The sequence below is a fragment of the Leptodactylus fuscus genome, chromosome 1 (assembly GCF_031893055.1).
Source record: "Leptodactylus fuscus isolate aLepFus1 chromosome 1, aLepFus1.hap2, whole genome shotgun sequence".
In the NCBI taxonomy this organism is placed as follows: Eukaryota; Metazoa; Chordata; class Amphibia; order Anura; family Leptodactylidae; genus Leptodactylus; species Leptodactylus fuscus.
This window is the reverse complement of record NC_134265.1, coordinates 142,688,685-142,709,020: the sequence shown is the minus strand read 5'-3', so window position 1 is coordinate 142,709,020 and position 20,336 is coordinate 142,688,685. Positions and strand designations below refer to the sequence as shown.

Below are 20,336 nucleotides of genomic sequence, written 5' to 3'. Positions count from 1 at the left end.
TAGAATTCATGCCACACAAGACAACAATTACTGGAGACACCTATGCTACAACAATGAAGGCATTATGTGAGGCAGCTGTCGGCAGGTGTGTTGCTGCTTCACAACAATGCACCAGCTCACAAGTCTCGCAAATCACAATCTGTTATCAGAAACTGTGACTTCATGGGGCTTAACCATCCACCCTATGGTCCAGATCTGGCTCCCAATTTCTCTTTCATAACCTGTGGCGGTAACAAGATTCCTGCAGCAGCAAGTCTCTTCTATTCAAAAGGCATCCAATGACTGGAGGTGAAGTGGAATAAGTGTATTGTATTGTAGTCAAAGGGGATTACACTGAAAAGTATAAAGTTTAACTTTCTCAGAAAATGTTGTTTTCATATTCAGGTAGATAATTTATTGAACATCTCTCATATGTAAATTTTAGTTAACATAAATGTTACCCTATAAAATATCTAATAGAAAATAACTCCAAAAATAAGCCCTAGCTTCATTTAATAAAAAAGTGTTCAGACAGCTATACATGTATAAAAGTAAATAGAATACAGCAGAACAGATACAGTAGACCCTTCGTCAATGAAAGCAGACACCCCAAAAAGAATTTCACCCCCAAGAGAATCACACATTGGCTTTGAGAGCTACAGTATATGTACAAGATGGGACTAGTGAGAGAGTTCTCCACAACAATAAGGGTTGACTACCGGTAGTGCTGGTTTCTTACACACAGATCAGGTAGTCCTGCTGGCATGACTACGTTGTGGCTGCCTCCGGTCACTAGGTGGAGACAACTGCTACACACCCATTAATGACACACCCATTAAACATATATTCCACATTATGCATTTGCAACATATTGGTATTGACCGCAGTATATAATTTAAACAGTTTCTTACCTTCCTCTTCTTGGCTGTTCAGTTTCAGTTAGTATCTGTGATTTATACCCTGGCTGTGAAAATGTCAGCGTAAGGAGTCGGAGTATGATGTTCGAGCCCGGACTCACTAAAGGAGTACTAGAGGTGTTTGTGTCTCCATCCCATCACCCTCACTGCTCCGTAGATGAACAGTCCACAAAAGCTATTGACATCCAGAATGCCAATCTGAATGGTAGGAGTTACTTGGAGTATTCTTTTTATAAAGTTTTCTTAACATAATAATTGCCTGCTTATAAGAATGTACTATATTTTCACATCATTATGACCTTACAGTTCCATTACACTTCCATTGTTTGCATTACGGAGTAAAATAAATCATAGTGGCTTGCCTTGCATTATCCAGTTTATTCTATATTGTAGCCCTTACGTATAAATGAGTAATACATTCTAATACATATTAAGAATCTGTGCAAAAGTATTGTGAGCTCTAGTTTCATGTGGGAACTGCATTTTATGGTGTCTCATTACACATACTCTGTATAGAATCTCTAATTCTGAAAGCAACTTATTTGCTATTTAGTATATTTATCCAACTCTGCTTCTTTTGTAGGTGTTGGAGATTTCAGTGTCTGGGAGTTTTCAGGAAACCCTACATATTATTGTAGCTATGACTATTTTGCTGCAAATGATCCCACATCTGTACACATGGTTGTCTTCAGCCTTGAAGAACCGTATGAAATTCAGCTAAATCAAGTCATATTCTGGCTCAATTTCTTGAAATCCCTTGTGCCTGTTGAGGAGCCAATAGGTAGGTAAATTAAGTACAAGAAAAATCCATCACGTCATATTTTCGCTTGCCCCATCGATGTCCATATTTAGAACATCATGGCTGCTTTTTCTCCAAAGACTGCATCACACCTGTCTGAGTTGTGTGTGGTATTGCAACTTAGCTGTATTAAACATGGCACTATTTGTAGAGGAAGGCAGTCAAGTTTTTCCTCCTGTACAATGCTTTTAACTCCTTCCTTGTGTGTCTCTTACAAAGCAGTGTTGTAAACCCTATCTACATGCTTGGTGCAATAATTATATGGGGCCAGGTGTTGTGCCCATACACAACACCAACACAGGAGGGGCTTCAAGTCGCAACTCCAGTCACATACAGTACAGACCAAAAGTTTGGACACACCTTCTCATTCAAAGAGCTTTCTGTATTTTCATGACTATGAAAATTGTAGATTCACACTGAAGGCATCAAAACTATGAATTATCACATGTGGAATTATATACTTAACAAAAAGTGTGAAACAACTGAAAATATGTCTTATATTCTAGGTTCTTCAAAGTAGCCACCTTTTGCTTTGATTACTGCTTTGCACACTCTTGGCATTTTCTTGATGAGCTTCAAGAGGTAGTCACCTGAAATGGTCTTCCAACAGTCTTGAAGGAGTTCCCAGAGATACTTAACATTTGTTGGCCCTTTTGTCTTCACTCTGCGGTCCAACTCACCCCAAACCATCTCACTTGGGTTCAGGTCTGGTGACTGTGGAGGCCAGGTCATCTGGCGTAGCACCCCATCACTCTCCTTCTTGGTCAAATAGCCCTTACACAGCCTGGAGGTGTGTTTGGGGTCACTGTCCTGTTGAAAAATAGGCTTTTTTTTTCCCTTACTTGGAATTCAGCCTGGCTGAATATAGGGTATCTGCAGTGCTCCTATTAACCCCTTCCCGACGGAACAGGAGCACTGCAGATGCCCTATATTCAGTAGACACAGGGATACCTAATGTATATGTGTTTCACAGTCATTTTCTACCTTTATATCTATTCTAGGGAAAGGAAGGATTTAGAACTTGTATTTACTTCATTTTTTTTTTTTTTATTATATTTTTTTAAAGCTTTTTTTTTTTCACTATTTTATGGGAGATTATATACATTACTATTGCGGCTGGTCATAGAACCACCCCCCTCCCCCCCAAAAAAAAATTATTATTTTTTTGCTTGACTCGAGTATAAGTCGAGGGGGCCTTTTTCAGCACAAAAACTGTGCTGAATAATTCGGCTTATACTCGAGTTGTTTCACACTTTTTTGTTAAGTATATAATTCCACATGTGCTAATTCATAGTTTTGATGCCTTCAGTGTGAATCTACAATTTTCATCATCATGAAAATACAGAAAACTCTTTGAATGAGAAGGTGTGTCCAAACTTTTGGTCTGTACTGTACTTACGTCCAGGCTTTGAGAACAAGTCCCAGCCACTTAACCCTTTACACACCCAAATAATACAGTGTTTACTGTATGTAAAGAAAAAAATTGAGAGGTCATGCTGTCGAAGGACTTTGCTATGAAAAATCCTAAAGCCCTGTGTCTGTAAACTATTATGCACGTAAACCACATACTGTAATTTAGGCATTTGCTACAGAGCACTCAAAACTTTTTGGCACCATGAAGAGATTTTTATCAATGAAAATCACTGACAGAAATTTATAACCAGTCAGTCACTGCTGGTCCTTGGCTTAAAATACAGTATTAGAAAATGTCCAGCATTGGCATCTGAAACTTCTGAATTGGGATGAAAACATTTGACAGTTCTAACAAGTGGCACATTCCCATTCTTAGGAAAATTAGTGCCCTCTCTTCCAACCGACCAAACATTGGGCATGGAGAGACGCTGCAGAACTTCAGGTAGGACAGTTAACAAGGCAACCCTGGGACAACCAGCAAGTAAGGTCCTGATTGAAATGAACAAATTGTGCACAACTTGCTGGATATTGGACGGTTGTTGTGGTAACTGTCCCACCCTACGTGCAGCACTGTGAGACGGGAGAAAAGAGCTGGACAATCTCTTTAAACTTAATGTAACCATATTATGTCACATGTATCGCCAATATTATACATAAGTCTCGCAGACGTTAAAGACACTTTGTTCTCTCAAGGCTTACAAAGATTTAGCTTATTGCTAGTTTACCAAAAGTATTTGTGAAATTCAGCTGTACCGAAATAATTTGATAAGATCACTGTGACACATGCGTTGGTTTATTTAGGAGCCATATTCTTATATCCTGTTATTTCTGACAGTTATGTGAAATATTCATGAGACATAATTCACAAAGTGCTTTAGTGATCTTGCTGCAAGCTGCCACATGAGGTCACTGACTGCTGCCCCTAACACTAATCCTCGTTTTCTACACCATAAGATCACTTTCTCGGCTTATGTTTTAGTAGTGTACTCAAATTCTCTGAGCTGCTTAGCAGCGTATATCCAATAAACCCCTGTCCAAGAAACCGTTTTGCACTCTTGGCCTGGGATAGAATTTATCCTAATCCATCAACTTCAAGGCAAAATAGCACATGGGATGTAGTTTTGTCCATAGTATTGAACTGAAGTTTGTCTAACTTCAGTAGAAGTCATACATGATGCTATATGTGCCCAACTGTCTTATTTACACTGTACCCAGATAAGTTTCTAGTGGAATAAATATGTGAAGTGGTAAGGAAGCGTAAAATTAAGAATGGTAAGGAGGGAATGCCTTTTTTAAAAAATAGTTTTTATAGCTTGTTAAACCTTTTTGAAACTTTTTTTTTTTTGGGGGGGGGGACCTGAAAACTCCTTTTAATGGGTTGCTCATTACTGGAATGTGTTTGTGAGATGGAATACTATTGTACAATAACAAAAGTCATTGTGCTTTTTCTTTTGCTATGTAATAGCCTATGGAGGGAAGCTGAAGAATCTTCTAAAAGTAGTCCTGGTTGCAACCCATGCAGACATTGTGAATCTCCCACGCCCTGCAGGAGAGTTTGGATATGACAAGGATATGTCACTGCTAAAAGAAATTAGAAATCGGTAAAGATTTAGACAATATTATAAAATGTTTTCAGTTCTTTATTTTTAATCACTGGTATAGTAATGGTATGTTCACATGGCGGAAAATGAAGAACTCCTCCTCTTCATTTTCTGCCGCCTGTATTTAAGCCAATGTATTGGGATGCCAATGCAGTGTATCAGCATTCTGTCACGCCATCACGCTCCTGATTAGGTTCAGATGAATGGGCCTAATCAGGAGGGAATCTCGAGCCATGGAGCAAGACCTTTCATGTCCTCTGGCACATGCGGTGTAATACACCACTAGAAAGCAGACAGTGCGCTGAATTCAGCGCACTGTCGGCTTTCCCGATATGTGCCCCTGCTGAAGAGCTATCGGTGCCGCTACCGTAGCTCTGTACTGTGAGGGGGCATTCCTAACCGCCCAGCCATGATGCTTAGCGGTGAGAAACGCCCCTCCCCCTCCTAACAGTACTCGCCTCATTGTGGCTGCTTTCTGTACTGGTTAAATGAGTACCCCCTCTGTACTCCTGATTTCTCTAATATGATAATTGAAAATGGGTTTATACGTAGCTTTAAAGCAAAATGTTTGCCACATTGGTTATGTATGACAGTTCCTAAAATGTCTGAGTTTTCCCTAAAAATGTCTTTATTACTAGCTAGTATTATATAGAAGCATCCAGGTTTATTGCATAGTCTGATTACTGTTCAGAATACTTCTGGCTTATTTCCAAAACACTCCGTTTAACAAGTTTTATTTTCTGATCTTTCCCTTTTCTTGTGGTTTCAGGTTTGGTAATGACCTCCAGATTTCTGACAAGCTATTTGTCCTGGATGCTGGAGCATCTGGTTCTAAGGATATGAAGCTTCTCCGCAATCATCTTCAGGAACTGAGAAGCCAGCTCATCTCTGTAAGTCACTGGCTATGTATAGATGTGTCAGGCATTACAGGTTTTATAGTTAGAATACATTGACACGTTCTGTTCAGAAATGGCTATTTATATCGTCTGGATTCATTGAGGGGGTTTGTGTAAGAACACATAGGCTAGTAAATTGGATCTGTGGTTATAAGAGATGTGATGGTAGAATTACTATAAAGCAATTATGTTATGGATCATACTTAAAGGAGTTTTCTGGCCCAAAATGCACTTTTCATACGGATGACGTTTCCAGAGGACACATGGATGCCACACAGATCAGCTCCAGGAGCTCCACTCCATGAATAGGAGGAAACTACATGCACTCCCGATATGTGCAGCACCTTCTGGAGGCAGCTAGGACAGCTGTTTTGCGCAGTCTAGGTGTCAGACCCCCACAGAGACATACAGATGACCATGGGTGACACAGTAGCTTAGTGGTTAGCAATGCAGCCTTGCAGCAATAGAGTCCTGGGTTCGAATCCCACCAGGAACATAATCTGCAACGAGTTTGTATGTTCTCCCCGTGTTAGTGTGGATTTCCTCCCTTTCTACAAAAAGACATATACTCCAGGTGGAAGGTCTCTGTTGGGCTGGAGTCCCACTTTGACTGGTCTGGTTAGGTGGCTGGGTCCCAAACTCACTGCCATAGAGGAGGATCGGGGAGATGACTGCGTCAAATATCTTCAGCCAGACCCTCACTGGTGGTTTGAGGTGGTACAGTTGTCTTCTGATGGCGTAGAAGGTTCTGCAGGCTTTTCCTTTCAGGGTTTCTATTGCTGTTTTGAAGCTTCCTGATTGGTTGAGCTCCAGCCCCAGGTAGGTGTAGCTGTTGGTTTTCTCCAGTGTGGAGCCGTTCAGTGTGAATTGTGGGGTGGGGGCTTTATTGTGGCCCTTCTTCTGAAATACCATGACTTTGGTCTTCTTGTGGTTGATGGGTAGGGCCCATGTTGACAGGCTTTCTTGGAGGTCTTTCTCGGTGGGGGACAGAAGTAGGAGGTCGTCGGCGTATAGCAGGAACTTCACCTTACGGTTGTTCAGAGTGAGGCCTGGGGTTGGTGAGGCCTCCAGGGCTGTAGCCAGTTCATCGATGTAGATGTTGAAGAGCATTGGGCTCAGGCTACAGCCTTGTCTGACCCCTCGGGCCTGTTGGAAGTATGCTGTCCTTTTCCCGTTCACCTTCACACTGCACTGGTTTCCGGTGTAGGAGCTCTTGATGACGTCATGCGTTCTTCCTCCTATTCCACTTTCTAGGAGTTTTAGGAGCAGGCCTGGGTGCCATACGGAGTCGAACACCTTAAAGTCCACGAAGCAGGCGAATATCTTGCCTCTTCTGGTGTTGTGGACGTGGGTCTTGATGAGGCTGTGCAGGGTGTAGATATGGTCTGTGGTGCGGTGGTTTGGCATGAACCCTGTTTGGCTCAGGACCTCGTGTTGTGTGAGGAAGGTGAGGATTCTGTTATTGATGATGCTGTTGAACAGTTTCCCCAGCGTGCTGCTGACGCAGATCCCTCTGTAGTTGTTGGGGTCATATTGGTCTCGATGCTTGTAGATGGGGGTTATGAGGCCTTTGTTCCAGTCTTGGGGGAAGTGTCCGGTGTTGAGGACGAGGGTGAATAGTTTTGCCAGTGGCCGCATGTATTGCTGGAGGGCTGTATTTCATCATCTCTGGTAGGATGTTGTCAGGGCCACTGGCCTTTTTGCCTTTCAGCAGGGCAATTCTTTCCTGTATGTCTTTTATGGTGATTGGTGAGTCCAGAGGGTTCTGGAAGTCTTTGATGACTTTCTCCATGTCCCTCAGTTTGGTGATTATCTGTTGCTGTTCTGGAGTTAGGTCTTCTTCAGGGTTGTTTTTGTAGAGACCTCTGAAGTAGTTGAGCCAGATATTGCCATTTTGGATGTGGAGGGAGTTTTTCTTGGGCTTTGTGTCCATATGGTGCCAGGTCTCCCAGAATGAGCTGTCCTGGAGGGAGTCCTTGAGTTGCTCTATTTTGTGGGAGAGGTACCTCTGTTTCTTCTCTCTGAGGGTGCCTTTGTATTGTTTGCGTAGACTGTTGTAGGCTTCCCTCGTCTCTCTGTTGTTGGGGTCTCTGTGTTTCTGGTTGGAGGCTGCCCTTAGAGAACGACGTAGAGCCTTGCAGTCGCTGTCAAACCATTTGTGAGACTGTTAGTCGGCCTCTTGGGCTTTGTCTGTTTCAGGCCTGCTAGTTCTGCTGTGGTGATCAGGATGTTATTGAAGTCCTTCACTGCTCGGGTGACACCTTTTTGGTCTGGCTGGTAGGAGCTCATATAGAAGTTTGTGAGTAGTTCCTTGATTTCGGTTCGGTTAGCCGCATTGGTGTATTCCGTGGCCCGGTGACTGGCCCATTTAAAGGATGGTGGCATGTTGTAGAGACCAATCTGGTGGGGCTGCTGAGTGAGTAGCTCAGTGGATCTCATGTACAGCAGGATCTGGTTGTGGTCCAACAGGTGTGTCTCAGGGGTGACTATGAGAGCATCTGTGTCTGCTGGGTCTGCGTCTGTGATGGCATAGTCCACCACGCTGTTGCCTACGTGGGAGTTTAGTGTGAAGCGCCATTGAGAGTCCCCTCTGGTACGCCCGTTCATTATGTACAGTCCCAGACTCTGGCACAGGTTCAGCAGCTGTCTTCTGCTCTTGTTGACAACTATGTCATAGCTATTTATTCTTGTCTGTGCAGACTCCAGGTGGTGGACTTTGCCTACTGGAATGTGCAGGTTTCCATCAGAGGACAGGAAGTCTTTCTCTGTGCCAGTCCTGGCTTTTAGGTCGCCGCAGATCAGCACTCTGCCTTTGGACTGGAACTGGGCAGCTTCCCTTTGTAGGACCTCCATAGATGTCTGGGTTGTGGTAGGGGGACTCTGATGGGGGGATGTATGCTGCGCAGAGATAGATGTCTTGTTGGCTGCTGAGGATGGAGCTGCTTATTTTTATCCACATGTGGTTGTCTCCGCGTTTAATGGCTTTCACATGTTATTTAAGCTCCTCCTTGAACTATATTAGTATGCCTCCTGAGTGGCGGCCTAGCTTGGTGATCTTGCTTTTCCGGGCAGCAACAGAAAATTCCTTGTAGCCCATGGGTGTTAGGGATTCATCTTCTGCTCGGGTCCAGGAGGATTTGGATGTCGATATTTTTTAGTCTGTCTATAAAGTCTGGATCATTTGGTTTGGATCCAAAGGCTGAGGCATTCAGCCCTTGGATATTCCAGCTACTGATAGTTAGTGGTGTCATCTTTGGTGGGTATAACTTGTAATGAGCTGTCCTACAGAGGACGGGGTGGGTTCCTGATAAGAACATGGTTCTTATCTCCTCCGTGTCTGTCCTCTGCCTTGTTCTGTATGGCACAGGTGGCTTCCGCCATGGTTTATAGTAGTCCCCATTTCCAGTTTTTTGGAGGAGATGTTGTGTTTGGGATATTTTCCAGCCAGGCAACTTCCCCATAGGTTTTTGTCTTGTATGTTAAGGGGGGTATGGTGTTTGGGTCTTTCTCCTGGCAGGTGACTTCTCCACAGGTTTTTGTCTTCTATGGGGTATGGGCTGGGGGTCTCTGTTGAGCACTATGTCTTTAAGTTCTTTGGCCAGGTGACTGACTCCCTGTTTGTTAAGGTGTTTGTCATCATATAGGTGACGCTTGTCTATGTAGGGATGTTGTGCCACGGTGATGTCTGATGTTGATCCAATTTTGGATGCCAGCTCTGTATTGATATCTCTGATGATGTCTTCAGAGATGTCTTTTCGTGGGAGCAGAGATGACAGGATGATTTTACAGTCTGGGAACTGTTCTTGCGCTTTCTCTGCTACCTGGATCAGCTGTCCCGCTATCTGTTGGTGCGTGCTGGTCCTGGGCCTCGAGGTTTTTTGTCCCTGTGTGTATGATGACGTGGTTGGGTTTGGTGAAATATAGGTTGTTGATGACAGCGGATTCTTTTTCGATAGCAAAACAGCGGATTTTGGTGACTCTTTTCCCTGGGAAGAGTCTACTTGTGTCCAGGAATTTGCCATTGGAATCTGTGATCAGGACTAGATCTGGGCCCGGTGATTTCCTAGTCATGTCATGTCATGTCTGCTGTTCGGCTGGGTTGGGGTTTGCTCTGGTTCTGTTTTATGGGTGGGGAGCAGCTATGGTTCTGTTCTTTGGGTGGGGGGCAGCTCTGGTATTTCCTTCTGCATTGTTGGGGTCCTATCTGTCCTTTTGTTCTCACCCCCCCCCCCCCCCTCATTCTCTGACCCTCTCTCTTGGGTGAGGTGTTGTATCTGAGATTTCATGTCTGATATCACTCTCCACAATTCTACATTTTCTTGGCATAGTTTATGAAAATCGCATTCTGATTTCTGCAGGGCTTCACATTTAGGTCTGGTCGGCTCAGCAGTTGTTTGGTTCCTTGTAATTTGTTCTTTGAAGTGCATGAAATCTCTTTCTAGTTGAGATAAGGAATCTTTGATGGTCTCTAGTGAAAGGTGAGGGGGATTGGGGCAGTGGGCAGGTTTGCTGATCGGTGTCTGTATACAGGCAGACGACTCTTCTGTGTTAGTTTGTATATAGGCAGAGGTGTCGGTCTTCTGTTTGTGGGTTTGTGCCAGTCTCTTAATCTTTGGAAAGGCATCTTCAAACTGCTGTAGTTTGACTTCTCTGCCCTGTGTTGTAATATTACCAGTATTGTATACGGTTATAGTGAGTATCATGTCATCATCATTTTGTGGGTCTTTTACCCTAATTTGTCTGCCCGTGCTGTTGTTCCCTTTTGTAATTTTCTTATAGTGGGTGGACAGGGCAGTCTGCCAGGCAGATGGTGGCTTAGTATAGAATATTAAATTGGTTCTTCTCCTGGTCTCTCCGTTAAGAGAGTAATCGGCAAACAGGATCTCTGCATGTGCCCTGAGTGTCTCCTGTTTTATGGCTCTCTGTTCTTTGATTCTCAGGCTGTTAGGATGTACATCTCCAGGGTGCCTGACCCCCTGCTGTGCAAGGATGCAGTCCTCAGCTCTGTCTTATTAAGGGCTGTAGTATTGGGGCATATTTCTTCTAAATTTTGGATATCCATATTGTAGTTTCCCAAAATTCCCAGATTCTTAGTGTTCCAAATTTTCTTATTTCTTCTGGAGTATAGAGGGCTAATCTACTTGGTTTGGGGAGTTAGCCGGGTGGCCTTACCTTTAGATGTTCATCTCTGGTGTGGGATTGTGTGGTCAGATGTGGTGCTCCTGTTGCTTACAGCCAGTCAGGTCTTGTCTTGTATTTTAAAGTAACCTTTTTTGTTCTTGTCTCTTTTTTCCTTAACATATTTTTTAGTCTTCCTTAGTTCTGTCTTCCATGGACTCGATATTTTCCAAGTTTCGTCTTACAGGTAGTTCATTACAAGGTATTAATTGGAGGGAATTCAGGAGCTCATCTCCAGTGCTCCTTCCTCCTCTGAAGTCAGGATCTATGTCTCTATAGGTCTTAAAATGTATATGTTTATCTGACCAGCAGGCTATTTGGTTTTTGACCAGAATCACTTTTATGATGACTCCAGAGTTTGGACAGTTCAAAGCCTGAATAGTTCATGTGCCTTTCTTTAACAATGCTAGGTTTAGCGTAGCACCTGCGCCACCTAGTGGTGAACATTTATTTGCATGTATAGGCCAAACTTTTCAGCTGTATTTTCATAGATTCGGTGTAATAAAAGTGTTTTTTTTGTTTTTTTTGTTTTTTTTTTAAAGTCCTCTTAAAATATTTAATCTAACATGGGTGGGGTTTTATTTTTTATTTAATGAAGCTGTAATGTTTTTGAGCACTTCTTAAGGTTGCCAAAAAGAGAGTGATGATTTTTGTTTCCTTTTTATGTTTTATACAGTTTTTCTTTTTTCTACTAAAAATGAGCGCTTTTAAAAAAAAAAAAAAAAAAAAAAAAAAAAAAAAAAAAAAAAAAATACTTTTGGAGGATTCCTCCTTAAATTCAGTGGCAGATACCGCCCAGATTCCACAGCTCAAAACTCCCTGCTGGTTAGTCCCATTCATCTGAACCTATTCAGTGAAAAGCCGCAATTGAATGACTGAAAACGGCAGATGAAAATTAAGAGAAATTCTGATAAATTGCGTGTTTGGGGGAGGGGGGGGGTTCTTCCCGCAAGGGGACCTGAAGCTGGGATCTCAGATCCCCAGTGAAATGTACTGTATTACATAGTATTGCAGAATATTGCACATTAGTTCCTATGGGCAGTCAGAGGAGGGTGTTAGCCAGCCCCTGGACCCCTGGATACTGTGATCGCTATTCATCACTGCACCTAGGGGTTATTCTGCCGGAGTCGGAGTATCTTCCAACTCTGGCAGCTGGTCCCGGCCCTCGCATGTGTAACAGCTTTGTGTCTGCCTGCGGCATTACAGTACCGTTGTTGTGATACTGGTATACATGGCTGGAATCCGGTGGCCAGATGGAATAAGCCAGAATCAGTTAGATGTAAAAGAACAGTAGTCTGGGGTGAGGCTTGAAGTGAAGATCGCAAGGGTGATACAGCAAGGAGTAGGACAATCTTGTAAAAACAGTTCTGAGAAGCAGGAGACTGGAACAAGTCATAATACTCAAGCAAAGGCTGTGCTGCCTCATAGATATAAATAGGCCCAAACAAAAAACAAGATGACTTCACATTGGTACTGATCAGTAATCTCTGTTAAAGGCAATACAGCAGCCTCCAATGGTGAGGAGTGGAAGTGCAACACAATATTTCAGAGTGAGAGAAGCAGCTGCCACTGGAGACTTTTTTTTTTTTTTTTTTTTTTTCTTTAATACTGTAGATTGTGAACCCCATATAGGGATCACAATGTAAATTTTCTTTTCTTGTCAGTATGTCTTGAGAATATGGGAGGAAATCCACACAAACAGAGAGAGAACATACAAACTCCTTGCAGATGTTGTTCCTGGTGGGATTCAAGCCCAGGACTCCAGTGCTGCAAGGCTGCAGTGCTAACCACTGAGCCACCATGTTGCCCCTAAAATACACAGGATTCTGACAACTGTACTATAACAGTGCTGAGCGTTATCTATACGCTCAGTGCTACGTAATAGTACGGCGCACAGCTGGAATGGGTTAAGACTGTCTTGTCTCTGCATTGCCTAACTCTGATTCCCAAACTTCCTAAAGGTGTAGTCAACCACATTTGAAAAGTAAATATCCTCACCTGAATTCTGTCTCTTATTCTGCCGTAATCTTCCTTTTATTCTGCCATCAAAAATTTTGTGGTCCCATACCAGCAAAATGTGCGTGTCCTTTCTTCCCAATGTATCTTAGGGGGCGTTCATACTACATGTCGGGTTTTTCTGTCCGCTTGAGAAGTCAGATATCTTTACATGTGGACAGTGAAGGAAGGGCACAGAGTGCAAAAGAACGCACCCGATGCCCATTTAAATAAATGACAGGTGTCACGGACACAGCCAGTGTCCGCTCCTAATGTCCGTGCCAGATTTTGAGCGGACACTAGGAGCGGACACTACCTGTCGGAGACCGACGGTAGTGTGAACGCCCCCTTACAGTTTATTTTCCTGTGGCCTCCATACAGTATATGAAATGTTCCCTGGTACTTCCCACACATTGCCTCTAAATCTGCCCCATTGTTTTCTGTTTTTTTGTTTTTTTTTTCTTTTATAAAAAAAAATAAAAAAATTTTTTTTTTTTTTTTACACCTGTCCATACTTTCCAGCTTTCAAAGGACTGAAAGTGGGACAGTATGAGTTGGGTGCTGCAAAGAATTTACATGTAGTAAGAACTGCTTCCAGCCTATTCCCATCCATATCTCTTATTGCACCTACACAGTAGTAACGCCCTTTATAGTGACCTTGACACGGTATGCGCTCACATTATAATGTCCACCTGTTGCCTCCACCTTATAATGTCCCCTTCAAACTGTGCCCACAGCATAATGTTCCCCTCCATATATTCTCACAGTGTAAACCCTTCTCCTGGTGCCCCCACAGTATAAAGGATCAAACAAATACTAATACTCACAGTGGCGTAACTACCGCTGTAGCAGCAGAGGCAGCTGCCAAAGGGCCCGGTACATAAGGGGCCCGGTGACAGCCGCTACCGCTGCTATCATTATACTCGTGGGTATTTTCGGCCTGCGTCCCGGGTCATGTGACGTCTGACGTCATTGAAGATGGACTACTTCGGAGTCCGACATTGTAGGTGCCGGGAGATAGGTGAGTAACAGAGGTTTTTTTTATGTTTTTCTCCCCCTGGGTCTCCGATTATTATACTCTGGGGTCTGAAAAGACCCCAGAGTATAATAATTGTTTATGGGTGTCCAAAGTGGGACATAATACTGTATGCAGGGGCCACTATGGGGTACAATACTGTGTGCAGGGGCCACTATGGAAGATAATAGTGTGTGTAGGGGCCACTAAGGGGCATAATACTGTGTGCAGGGGCCACTATGGGGCATAATAGAGCGTGCAGGAATGCGTAGGAGGGGGTCGGTCAGTGTCTGTTGGGTAGGGGCCCCATGTCAAAAGTTTGCCACGGGGCCCCGCCATTCCTAGTTACGCCACTGAATACTCTCTTTGCCCTGTTCTCTTGTCTCTGCTCCCGGAGGCTTGAGGGAGCAACAGGCATGATATAAGTGGTGATAGCACATTGTGTTTACTGTTTCCAAGATACCTGGAGCAGAGACACTGGCCAAATGGTAAAGCAGGGAGCGGATAGCTCACTGCTTCACCAATGTATCCAACTCCTCTGCATCCAGAGAACAACTGGGACAGCAACTGTAATCTGGGACTGTCCTGCTGAATACAGGATGGTTGGGAATTATGCCTATATACACTTATAATTACACTGTAATCAGCAAGAGTTTTACTTTTATATTTTTATTTACGGTAATTTCTTATGTCTTATTATTTTTCTAGAACTGCCCAACAACAACTCCATTAAGTGAGAAAGTAATTTCAATTTTGCCATCATGGAGAAAGCAAAATGGGCCCAACCAGTTACTTTCCTTTCAGCAGTTTGTTTATGATGTACAAGAACAACTCAATCCATTGGCTACTGAGGATGATGTCCGGAATCTAGCACAACAACTTCACAGCATGGGAGAGGCAAGTAAATTCTTTAGTAGAGAAAATGGCCCTGATTTACTCATATTGTAAACTATTATTCTACAGGCATCAGTCGCTGTGACAAATTTGGCGCATCTTTAGACTGTTTAGTCCAAGTTTTTACCGCCTCTAAGTTTTACAGCATAATGTTGGTGCATTTTTGGCAGATTCTAGCACATTTAAGCCACACATTTTGAGAAAAATTTAGTCCAAACCAGATGTGCCACGTTTATACTGCTATCTAGTCGGAACCACAGTTGTAAATCTGAGCCTATATGTATAGAGCAGAATCTCAAATTTCTGAATAAAGTAGGAAAATACTTTGTGTGTCTCTGAGATACTTGTAAGTTTATCTGAGTTGCTACAGATATAAAGTTAGATCATCTATTAATTGTTATATTGTTGTTAATGTTATGTGCTTTTATTAACCCCAGATGCCGGGTCTTTAAAGATGACAGCCGCTCTTCTGCAGTGCGATCGCCATCGCAACCGGGTCTGCGCTGTATTCTACAGCGAAGACCTGGCGCTAATGCCCGCAATCAGAGTTCACTCTGATCACGGTCATTATAAGGCAGGATTCCCCCTTCCCCTTCAAAGTCCAAAAATGGCTCCTGGGGCTGGTCTGCACCAGCCCCGTACCCCTACTGATGCAGGCCGGCTCCCACATGGCGAGATCACGGGAGCCTTATCGAGGCTCCCAGACTTGTCATAGCATTATAGCTATATAAGCTGGTATATGATCAGCCGCAGTAGGTATGCAGTGAATATCCCATAGACCGCAATACGTCTCTAGGACTCACAATCAGATAAAAAAAGTTTTACAAATATATTTAAAAAACATAAGTTCAAATCACCCCCTTTCTTTAAAAGTAATATATTATCGTGGAACACTTGCATTTTAGGTATCCCGGTGTCTAAAAACGCCCAGTCTACAAAAAATATTTTTCTTGTATGGTAAACAATGGAGCCGGAAAAAAAATCAAAAGTTCCAAACTGCCATTGTTTCGCTGTTTCCCTTCTGATAAAAATTTTATCAAAAAGAGATTAAGGCTGTAGCAATTTTCCAAAATGGTATAACTAAAAAGTTACCTGGCCCTGCAAATAAAACCGCCCTATCCATTCCCGTACATAGGGAAGGGGGGGGGAGTTACGGGTGTCAGAAAATAGCGACTTTGCAAAAAAAATTTAAACTTTTTTTCTAAAAGCTTTACATTTTTGTTAAGGGGTTAAAATGTAAATAAAACCATAGAAATTTGGTATGCCTGGAATCATATCAAAACATGGAATACAGATGACATCTCATCTAATTTTGGCTGCAGAGTGAATGCCAACAAAAACGAAGCCCGTAAAATAGTCGCACAAATGCACTTTTTCTTCCAATTCACCCCATTCCGATATTTTTTTTTTCCAGCTTCCCAGTACATTGTGCAGAATGATAAATCATAGCATCATAAAGAAAAATTTGTCCTGCAAACATTAAGCCCTCATATGGCTCTGAGAACGTAAAAATAAAAAAGTTATGGGGTTTGGAAGGCGGGGAGTCAAACGAACACCAAAAAATGCCACTGGCGGGAAGGGGTTAATATTGGGCCTCTGGTAACATTTAAAAAAAAAAATTGTAGCAAGTTGTAAGTTTCATGATGGTCATCTATCTCGCATCTTTGCTAGTGATACTTAGAAAGCATACCAACAAGACAGACTTAAAGGTTTCCCTTCTGCTTTTTACAGATCAACATCATGCAGAGTGAAACGGTCCAGGATGTGGTGCTCTTAGACCCTCGGTGGTTATGTTCCAATGTCCTAGGGAAGCTGCTGTCTGTCGAGAATCCAAAAGCTCTTCATCATTATAGAGGGAGATACACCATGGAGGATATTCAACGTTTAGTCTCAGACAGTGACGTGGATGAACTTGTTCAAATTTTAGATGCCATGGACATATGTGCACGAGATCTAAGCAGTGGTACAATGGTAGACATTCCTGCTCTTATTAAAACTGATAGCCTCCACAGGTCATGGACCGATGAAGAGGAGGACATTTTGATTTATGGAGGTGTTAGAATTGTTCCTGTGGAACACCTTACTCCATTTCCATGTGGAATATTTCATAAAGTTCAAGTCAACCTGTGTCGTTGGATACACCAACAGAGTGCTGAAGGAGATGCCGATATACGTTTGTGGGTAAATGGCTGTAAGCTGGCAAATAGAGGTGCTGAAGTTCTGGTGTTGCTGGTCAACAACGGTCAGGGAATTGAAGTGCACGTTAGAGGACTGGAAACTGAGAAGATAAAGTGTTGCTTACTTCAAGAATCAATCTGCAGTATAATTGATAACTTATTTGCTACTACATTGCCTGGGCTTTTAACGGTAAAACATTACTTAAGCCCACAGCAGCTAAGAGAACATCACGAACCAGTAATGGTTTACCAACCAAGAGACTTTTTCCGTGCCCAGGCTCAAAAGGAGACTTCGCTGGCGAACACCATGGCTGGGTACAAGGAAAGTTTTAGCAGCATATTATGCTTTGGAAGTCTAGAAATTTACTCCCAAGGAAGCTTAGGAATGGATCACCACATCTCAGATTTGAATATTCTTGTAAGGAGGAAGCTCAGTAGGCTTCTAGATGCTCCAGATCCAATGGGCAAAGACTGGTGTCTTCTAGCTATGAACTTGGGACTTCCAGAATTAGTTGCCAAATACAATGCTGGCAGTGCCACTCAAAAAGATTTCCTCCAGAGCCCGGTTTGTGCTCTTCTTCAGGAATGGGGGAATGCCCCTGAGAGCACTGTAGCTATTTTAATGTCAAAACTAAGGGAACTTGGCCGCCGGGATGCAGCAGATTTTTTACTGAAATCCTCTTCAGTGTTTAGAGTGAATTTAGATGTCCATGGACAGGAGGCTTATGCCGCAAGCTGTAACAGCGGCACATCCTATAATTCAATTAGTTCTGTAGTATCTCGATAACTGCATTATTATTTGTTATGGACTCTACTATACAGCGACTAGTGTAAAGAATTTAGTCCCTATATTATTGTATTATTAGGGTATGAGTTTTATGTCATTAATTTATAGGCATTCCATCTATGAATGTTACATGCCCTATAAACTTTGTTCTTTGTGATCTTTCTACTTTTAATAAGAATTGTTGCCTTTTGTCATAGATTTTTAAAGGTTCTTACTTTAAATTTTTCAACTTCGATATGAATGTGCTGCTAAAGACTGCCAACTAAATGGATAAAAGCCGTCCCTTAGAAACCTTTATTTTGTACATTTTAGATACTTGCAGGCATACCTAGAACCAAGGCTTACACCCTCCACTTATGTTGGCTTAATATTTTCATCTAAACATTCTTCCGTGGATTTGGAGGTGACTTGTCTTTTAGGAGGGACCACAGCAGTGTGAGTGCCTTGCTGGAGGAGCGGTCCAGGTATAGCCGCAGCCCTGCCCTTACAATCTCATCATGCGCTCTACCTCTTCATCACTTTTTGCATGATAATCATGACCGGCGTGTCCGTTTTATTTTATAGCACTCTATATACAGAACACACTTGGATAACAAAATGAGTACTGTACTTGTATTTTTTTCAGTGCAGTCTTCAATGGGACTGTATGGCTCAGGTACATAGTTGATGAGTCAAAAGAATATCAAAGTATTATAGGCTTTGTCCAGTTGGTTCCTTCCCTGAAAGTTTATTTTCTCTTTTTTAACTCAGAAAAAGCTTTATTTTCTAGTTTGTTGTAAGGCCTTGAGAACACTCAAGTTGATGGGCAATGTGAAGTTTTATTCGGTTACATCATCTCAGGTATAGGTTCTTACAAACCTCCGTCTGCAGAGTAAGACTTGTATCGAAAGGAACCCTGCAACAAACACCCATTGCAATATTTCTAGTTTAGGCACAACAGGCTTCTTTTTATTGTTATTATATACAAGGGCGTGTTCATGATTTTCCTGTACTTGAAACAACAAGCAGAGCCATTTGTAGGAGTTTTGCTTGTTGCCAATAATGAATGACTACCAGTTTCATTTGTGTGCTTTCTCTCTGAAGATGCATGCGGTGGATGAAATCTTTTATGTGAATATACAGGAATGACATTCCCATTTTTAATCTTTCGTTTGTAGACCAATTTTAAGACTTGTTTTTATATATGTGTATATCTATGAATAAACATGTTGCCTGTTGCACAGTTTTATGTTCTGATTCATTGTATATAGTTTATTAAAAAAAAAATGACATGGAAGGAGACTGGAATGGGAACCGCAGCCAAAGTTATACAATCCTATTTTTCACCCACATTGCAGCTGGAGATGGAAGCAGGAAAGAAATCTAGAAAAAGTATTAGAAGCTTTGGAGATTCCTAAATTACATTCACAATATACAAATCTGCCAGTATAACATCCTCTGCTTAGAACACTGTTACATATGTACAGTTGTATTTTTGCCTCCATATTCATAGATCCATAAGGTTTAACGGATCCAACCTCAGCTCCCCATAGAACTATATAGCGATCTACGTTTGTTTTAGTAGAGCTGTAGTAGATTTAGGTTATGAGACATTATTGTGAACATTGAAGCAGGCTTATAAGACTGATGATCTATTTTTTTGGATACGTTATCAAGCAATGGTTGGCGAGGGTCTGCCAACTAGGATCCTACCAATCAGCCGATTGAAAGACCATACCGTTTAGGCAAGTGCTGTGGCACCTTCACTGAAAACGAAGCACAGTGCCTTACATTAGATTGTAGCTCAGTCCCATTCATTTGAATGGGACTGAGCTGCAAACACCATATAACAATGAAAGCAATGTCACATGGCCTGTAAAAGTAAGTGCCACTGGCACTTCAAACAACTGATCTGCTGGGACCTCTGATGTCAGATCCAAAGCAAAGGTCATAACTCTTATAAGCCTGGTAAACACCTTCAGATTGCTCACATGTTATAGTAGTGGGAAGGAAATAAGAGTATGCTGACAAATCTAATGTAGCCACATTTATACACGTTTTCTTTTTCACTGCTGTGAATTTCTTGCAGATAAATTTCTGCAGAAAATTTGCAGTATTTTGTCCTATGTGGCTATACTATTATTACAGTTTATATAGCACCATTAATTCCATGGTGCGGCACATATTCGGGTTTACATACAGTACACAAAATATAGAAACAAATACAATATTGTCAGTAACCGAATGGCACAGTGGGATCGAGGGCCCTGCCTGCAAGGGCTTACAGTCTGTGAGGGAAAAGAGACAGTAGGTGAGAGGAGAGACTGTTTGGATGGTGGTGTGGTGACAGTAGTGTTATTGGAGGTTGCCGCAGATCAGCTGTTTGCCAAAACCACAGTATATGAAGCTGCATGCTTCACTATGAAGCAGCAGAAAAAAACGCTGCTGCAAGCTCAGCCCCATTCAAGCGAAAGGACCTTCCATTTTTATTTCATTATTGTAGTAAATTAGGATGTATATAAATTTAAAAAAAAAAACAAAAAAACTTTCAAAGGCAAAGCTTCTCTTTCTAATGTTTTGATCCTCAGATCAGAACCGTGGATAATGAAGGGCAGTATATACTCATCTTACAGTAAATGCTATATTCAACTGTCTAAATTTACTGACAGTCGGCAACTTTTATAATAATCATTATCCCAATGCTTC

The 20,336-nt window shown here is 42.2% G+C and overlaps 1 protein-coding gene across 1 annotated transcript in view; it reads left to right on the top strand.

The window, feature by feature from the left end:
- The window catches only part of DAPK1 (death associated protein kinase 1), a 121,871-nt gene extending 103,038 nt beyond the window's left edge, over nucleotides 1–18,833 (top strand). Inside the window, exons 21-26 of the mRNA XM_075277690.1 lie at nucleotides 913–1,101; nucleotides 1,480–1,677; nucleotides 4,574–4,709; nucleotides 5,479–5,599; nucleotides 14,502–14,690; nucleotides 16,419–18,833. Of these exons, the coding sequence (XP_075133791.1) occupies nucleotides 913–1,101; nucleotides 1,480–1,677; nucleotides 4,574–4,709; nucleotides 5,479–5,599; nucleotides 14,502–14,690; nucleotides 16,419–17,651 (2,066 nt within the window). The 3' untranslated portion in view covers nucleotides 17,652–18,833. The remainder of the gene's footprint in view (nucleotides 1–912; nucleotides 1,102–1,479; nucleotides 1,678–4,573; nucleotides 4,710–5,478; nucleotides 5,600–14,501; nucleotides 14,691–16,418) is intronic.
- Nucleotides 18,834–20,336: the final 1,503 nt, after the last annotated feature.